Source organism: Ctenocephalides felis, unplaced genomic scaffold (genome assembly GCF_003426905.1).
Source record: "Ctenocephalides felis isolate EL2017-DRISC unplaced genomic scaffold, ASM342690v1 CF-g0.4_SCAFFOLD_00845, whole genome shotgun sequence".
Classification (NCBI taxonomy): Eukaryota; Metazoa; Arthropoda; class Insecta; order Siphonaptera; family Pulicidae; genus Ctenocephalides; species Ctenocephalides felis.
Window position 1 is genome coordinate 91,624,192 of NW_020536999.1, and position 6,287 is coordinate 91,630,478.

At 27.9% G+C, this 6,287-nt stretch overlaps 1 protein-coding gene across 1 annotated transcript in view; it reads right to left on the minus strand.

Moving 5' to 3' along the window:
- LOC113363018 (mediator of RNA polymerase II transcription subunit 15-like) overlaps positions 1 to 3,988 on the minus strand; it is a 14,886-nt gene extending 10,898 nt beyond the window's left edge. Inside the window, exons 1-4 of the mRNA XM_026605509.1 lie at positions 3,984 to 3,988; positions 2,326 to 2,683; positions 1,597 to 1,872; positions 1,356 to 1,511 (exon numbers count right to left, since the gene is read on the minus strand). Of these exons, the coding sequence (XP_026461294.1) occupies positions 1,356 to 1,511; positions 1,597 to 1,872; positions 2,326 to 2,683; positions 3,984 to 3,988 (795 nt within the window). The remainder of the gene's footprint in view (positions 1 to 1,355; positions 1,512 to 1,596; positions 1,873 to 2,325; positions 2,684 to 3,983) is intronic.
- Positions 3,989 to 6,287: the final 2,299 nt, after the last annotated feature.

Here is a 6,287-nt window from a genome sequence, read left to right on the forward strand (position 1 = left end):
AAAAATTTCAATCCATCTTCACCCAGAGACTCCACTAACTAACACATATTTCACTTATCCTTAAATCATTTATCATATTAAAAACTTTGTTATGACTATTATCTTCCGCCATTACCTTGTTATCGTGTCCCCTGCCAACTGTCACCTGTTCCTCGAAGACATCGAAAAAGACTCTTTTCTCTCGAATTATAACTGCCAACCTTTCTCGAGACTGTTATGGATTGTCGAAATGTCTTGTAGTAAGTATTGTGTGCGTATTTCAGGATTAAATAGGAAAAAACACGCCCCTAATGTAGTGACAACCTATTGTACCAAAACGCCACGCCAAGGGTATATTTGCTAGGCGAGGAGAAAGCGGGTTGCCAGCTGCGGGATAAAGGAAATATATTTAACTTAATAAAAAATACAATTAAAAAGCCTAAATATATATAAAAACGGGGCTCTTGTTGTTAAAAACAGATTACAAATGTATTTAGAAAGTCTTTTTGCTTAATTTTGAAAAATTTCAAGTATGTGTTCGATGTGAAGTTGCCTGATTGAGGTGACGTTTTGCTAAAGCACTTTTGGCGGTAAATTCAAATTCAAATTTTGAACTAATCTGGAAACACTTGATTAAAACGTCTTAAGATTTCTAAAAAGCTTATTTAAAGTATGTAAATATTATACCTACATATATATAAAGCATATATGTTATATAATTAATATAATTTTGATAGTTTTTAAGAAAGCTTGGTAATTTGAATACTTTTTTATGAAGATCCAGTAAAAAACAAATTATTTCCATATTTATATATACATAAATATTAACAAAGTCTAATAATCGAGCATAGCATCAATTAAAAACAATTTTCTTTTACATCCAAACGTTTCGGCTATAATCCTAGCCTTCACTCAGTAAAAAATTATTTAATCTCAGTGTTAATTTTTACACCGAATGAAGATTAGGTAAATTTAAACATTTCTTGATAATATACAATTTATATATGTATTTCATGTGTTGTCTAGATATAAATTATACTGATATAAATCCTATTAAATTTTAATACTTGTATATCAATTTATATACATAAAGTTTCCACATTTAGTATGTAAACAATTATTCACTTGTTTTAAACATATAAATAGTATATGTATATAAAAAATATGCTTTATTATTATATTATAAATATATTTACTCATTAATAATTAATATAATTCTATTCTATAAACTAAAAAACAAGTACATACTTATAAAAATCAGTCTTACGTGCTTAATTTATATATTATCTGATTCTTTTACCATCTATTCGACATTCATATCTACTTCAAGCCAAACTTTGAGGCTCTTGGACACTTATGGGGCACATACACGGCACCATTTGTACATTATTATTGTTGTTGGAATTCCTGTTGTCGTTGTTGAGTTGTCTAAAATCAAAAGTTTCCAAATTTTTTCCATTGTCTTGGACTGTTAGAGTCTTTGGGACTCCAATGGCAGGGTCTGCTGATGATATGTAGTGTTGAACTACTGACTAAAAAAATATAAATAAATATTTATAAACATAATTCCTGTTTGATAACTGTCACTTTATTTATATATATTTATCTGTCTGTTACCTGGCTTGGCATCAAGTCTTGGCTAGCCAAGAAATCCAATTGTGTAGACAAGTCAACTGGTCTAGGAACCATAACACCAGGTTGTTGCTGTTGTTGCTGATCAACCAAGTCAACCAATTGATAACCAGAATCAACCAGCTGCTGCTGCTGGGGTTGCTGAATCAAAACTAAGTTGCCTAGTGGTTGAACCTGGTTTGATGATGGTTGTTGCTGTTGCTGTTGCTGTGGTGGTCGAGCGGTTGTTGGTGGTTGCTGGTTTATGGAGTTTTGGTTGCTCTATAATAAAAGATATTTTAGATTTGGTTTTGTAAACTGTATTGGCCAGATGTATTTTAAATAGTACAGTTGCAAGTCATGCGTTTTTACCTTTATTTATTATATATCTAGTAGCTTTAAAAATATGTGATTAATATGAATGATGTATAAGATAAATTTGTACAAAATTATCTAGTCTACTATAGAGGCCCTACAGCAACTCAGTATACTCTAGAATTGTCATCAAATATTAGAATATATCATGCTTTAGTGATGTTACTTTTAAATTAATATTAATATTAGATTAGAATATATCATGCTTTAGTGATGTTATTTTTAAAATATCTCTATATCACCATTCGATAAGATGAATGTCGTTTAATAAAAATTTGTCTAAAATTAAATAATCTACAAATTTTCCTAAAAATAAAGCCTTTCTAACAACTCGGTATACTCAAAACATCAATTACTCACCACAATATCCTTTTTCTCATCCTCCTTAGTATCAATTTTCGACTGCGCCGCCTGGATTTCCACAACCGGTTCTGGTTTCTTCTGCTCAGCCTGGGTCACAACCACGGTTGTGGTTGTCGGTTTTTCCGGTTGTGGTTTAGGCTGAACCGGTTGCAATACCGGTCTTGGAACCGGATACCAAGGCGGGTAGTTGTAACCATAGTAAGGATAAAATGGTTGTTGTGGGTACGGATATTGTTGTTGGTTGTTTAGTTGGTTGGATGGGTTGTAAATTTGGTTGGGGTGGTTGAAGTAACGGATTATGGGATAGGCGAAGGCTCGGTAGTGGTATATGGGTGGTGTCTCTGCTGGTGGTTTTCTGGAAAAGGAATAATAAAATTGTAAATTAAATTCATTAGCACATTTATTTTTCTCTTGTAACTTTTGAACAGTATGTGTAAAATGCATAAAATATTCGGCAATTTGTGTAAATTGAATAATCTACAACTTTTTCTAAGAACTTAAGATCCTACAGCCACTCGATATACTCGTAATTCAAGTCAAAGATGGAACATAAGTATATTCTTGCAAGTCGTTTAAATGTATTTCTTTTAAAAAAATGTAAATCTTTTGTAACTTCTTAACCATTTGATTAATACGAATGATGTATATGGAAAATTTGTGCAAAATTAAATAACTTTGAAAACTTTCTATTATTATAAGACCCTGCAGCAACTCGGTATATTTTTAAAATCACTTTCAAAACAAAAATTATGCCCAAGTGCATTTTTCTATTACATGCCATGTAACTTGCAAACCATTCGATAAATATAAAAGATGTATCTAGTGAATTTATGAAAAACTAGCAAACCAGGCGAACTCGGTTTCACCACCAGATGGTTTCATTCCTTATCTATGGTTTCATTTCATGTAATATTTCGTTTGGTGATTAAAAGATGAAGAAAAAAATTGCCTGCTGTTGAAATTAAATAAAAATTTGCCACAATACACGTGATTGATTTGATAGTTTCCAATTGAAATGTTAGAAAACGAATAACTTTTTTTTTACTTTTTTTGCAAAATTTCACAGTGAACACAATGCCGGTTTGTCACATGAAATTAACTGTGAGCAGAGAACAATGAGTAGCAGTCAAACAAAAAACATTAATTTGTAGTACATCCTAAGTATCAGAGATGACGCTGTATGTGAAAAAAGAAAAAGTGTTTTCCGCTTTTCTGTTGAAATCTTTCTTCAATTTTCTTTGCTATAAACCTCACGGAGTCCGAGACCTTTCCAACGAATGCAAAATTGTCGAAATCGGTTCGTGCGTTCTGGAGTTATATCGTCAGGAAGGAAAACCCGACTTATTTTTATATAATAGATTAAATAATCTACAGCATTGTCTAATATTATAAGGCCGTACAGCAACTGGAAATTCTCTAAAATTTTATTCAAAATGGAATTATAAGTACTCTTTCTTCAGCACTTTAATCGTTATTTGACTTGCAAGTTGTTTAAGTACATTTATTCAATAAATCTCTTGTAACTTTTAAACCATTCGTTTATCTCAAATGATATATTTGAGAAAATTGTTCAAAATTAAACAGTTCTAAAAGTATAATGCTCTACAGCAACTCGGTATACTCCAAAAACCTTTTTATTTAATATACGATATCACCTCATTTATCTACTATATTTCTACTATTTACTTTCAAATCACTCGATTAGTATGAATGGAGTACTTAAAAATTCTACTACTAAGTATGGGAAGTTATTTTAGACTTTTTTTTATAATAACGCCAGCGAGAATTGATCTCAAAATTTTTTGTACAAATCCGGTTTAAGGTTTTTTTGAGGTCCTAATTTAATAATTTTAGACCACCTGCAGGTCTATTGTGGTCGGGACAACATCTCAATTATATATATATATATACATATATATACATATATTAGCTGGCCCGACAAACGTTTAGAAAAAATGTTATTCCTCCATTCATACATATAATTTAGATTTATTTTTGTTATAATTGCTGTGATCGCTCATACCAGAACAATTGTCCGACTGAGATACAGTATGTACGAATTATATCAAATAAATAAATAAAAAAAACTTCTAGAAAATTTTTAGTATGACAAAAATCGATTGTGAATGTTGAAGAGTGTGATATATAAGTGAAGAGACAGCGAATGAAAGGTTACCCACTGCAACGCAAGCATCATAAGAAATTAAATGATTATTTGAAATTGTATGGCTTACAGGAAGTACGGACAAGCTCATTGAATCGTTAAAAACTTAAAAAAAATATATAAATTAAACTGCAGCCCTATATTTTTACCTGTGATAAAAAATTACCAACTGATAAACGAAAGAGGCAGCTAACACAGATTAAATGAATAGTTTACCCACTACAACGCATGCATTATATCAATTAAATTATAATTCAGCTTTGTATATATGGCATACAGGAAGTCCGGACGAGCTCATTGAATCGTTTAGAATTAAAAAAAATATATAAATTGAACTATTGAGCATTATATTTACCTATTTTGGTATAAAATTTAAATAAATGATGTTATGCTGTAATAACCCACTAAACCAGTTACGTAATATTACGTAATTTTAGTGTAAGAAATATGTAATCTACATTACGTAAGAATTACATAAATATTACGTAATGCCTGCAAAAAATTACGTAAGAAAAATGAAGATTTTTTTTTATATATCTTACATACACAACTTAATCTTATGTAAATAATTCTTGTTTGATAAATTTGGGAGATAAAAATTTGTAAGAATCATGAAAATGTAAATGTTCTTGAATTTATTATTTTTGGAATCATTTTTTTAACAAAAACTCAGAAATAATTATAAATAAAAAAATCCAAACCAAATAAATATTTTTTTGAGAAAAAAGGGATGCTAGTACTAAGAGAAAAGTAAAATCATAAAAAATATATGTATAAATTTCCTCATTTCCTGTATTATTTTTATATGTGTCTGTTAAGATAGGATTTTAATAAATGATGTTTTGACCCTTTTCAATTTTTTCTTTGAGTTTTTTTTTATAAGTTTTGAGTCGATATTTATTTAATGCATTGTGAGTTCCTTTTCAAAGATAATTACTCGCATTAGTCCAAGACCATTCTTCTAAGAATTAATCTATAAAAACATATATATATATAATATATATATATATATATATATATACTAGTAAACCCTTGCATTGAGAATTAAAGATGTTTGGATGCTGTGACTTGTCTCATCATCAGTCCAAATTAAAAAAATGTTAATTTCATACTGATGATGGATAAAATTAGTGTCAAAACGTCAGTAAGTTTAATGTTTTTATTAATGTAATTTAAATATATATATATATATATATATATAAATAATTAAAATAAATTATAAAAACTTACGTCGTCTCCTCTTTTCCCCAATTGTAAAAAAATGCATTACTCTCACAAGTCCACAAGAATATTAGTAAAACCTGAAAAAATATATTATTAATATGTTATATATAAGTACAAAATTTATTAACATCCATATTTAATAAAATTACTTACATTTTAAATAGAACAAAATAATTTAAAATAAACAAATACCAATTTTTTATAAACAAAAAATAAAATAAATAGAATTCAAAAATAATTATTAAGAAAAAAAGAATTAAATAATGAACTATTTAAAACAAAATAAAAATCAAATCAAAATTTTTGAATATAAACAAATAAATATTAAAGAGTTTACATATATTACAATATTAAAAAATATTAATCAATAATTTAATAAAATTTTAGATGGTGAACAGAACATAAAATAAATAGAATAAAAAAATAATAAAATAAAATTTAAGTATTAAAACAATTAAATAAAATAATTAATAAATCTAAACTTTTGAATATTAACAAAGAAATATTAAAAGAATTATTAAAATTAATAAAATAAATTTAGAACATATTAAAATATTAAAAGAAAAGAACA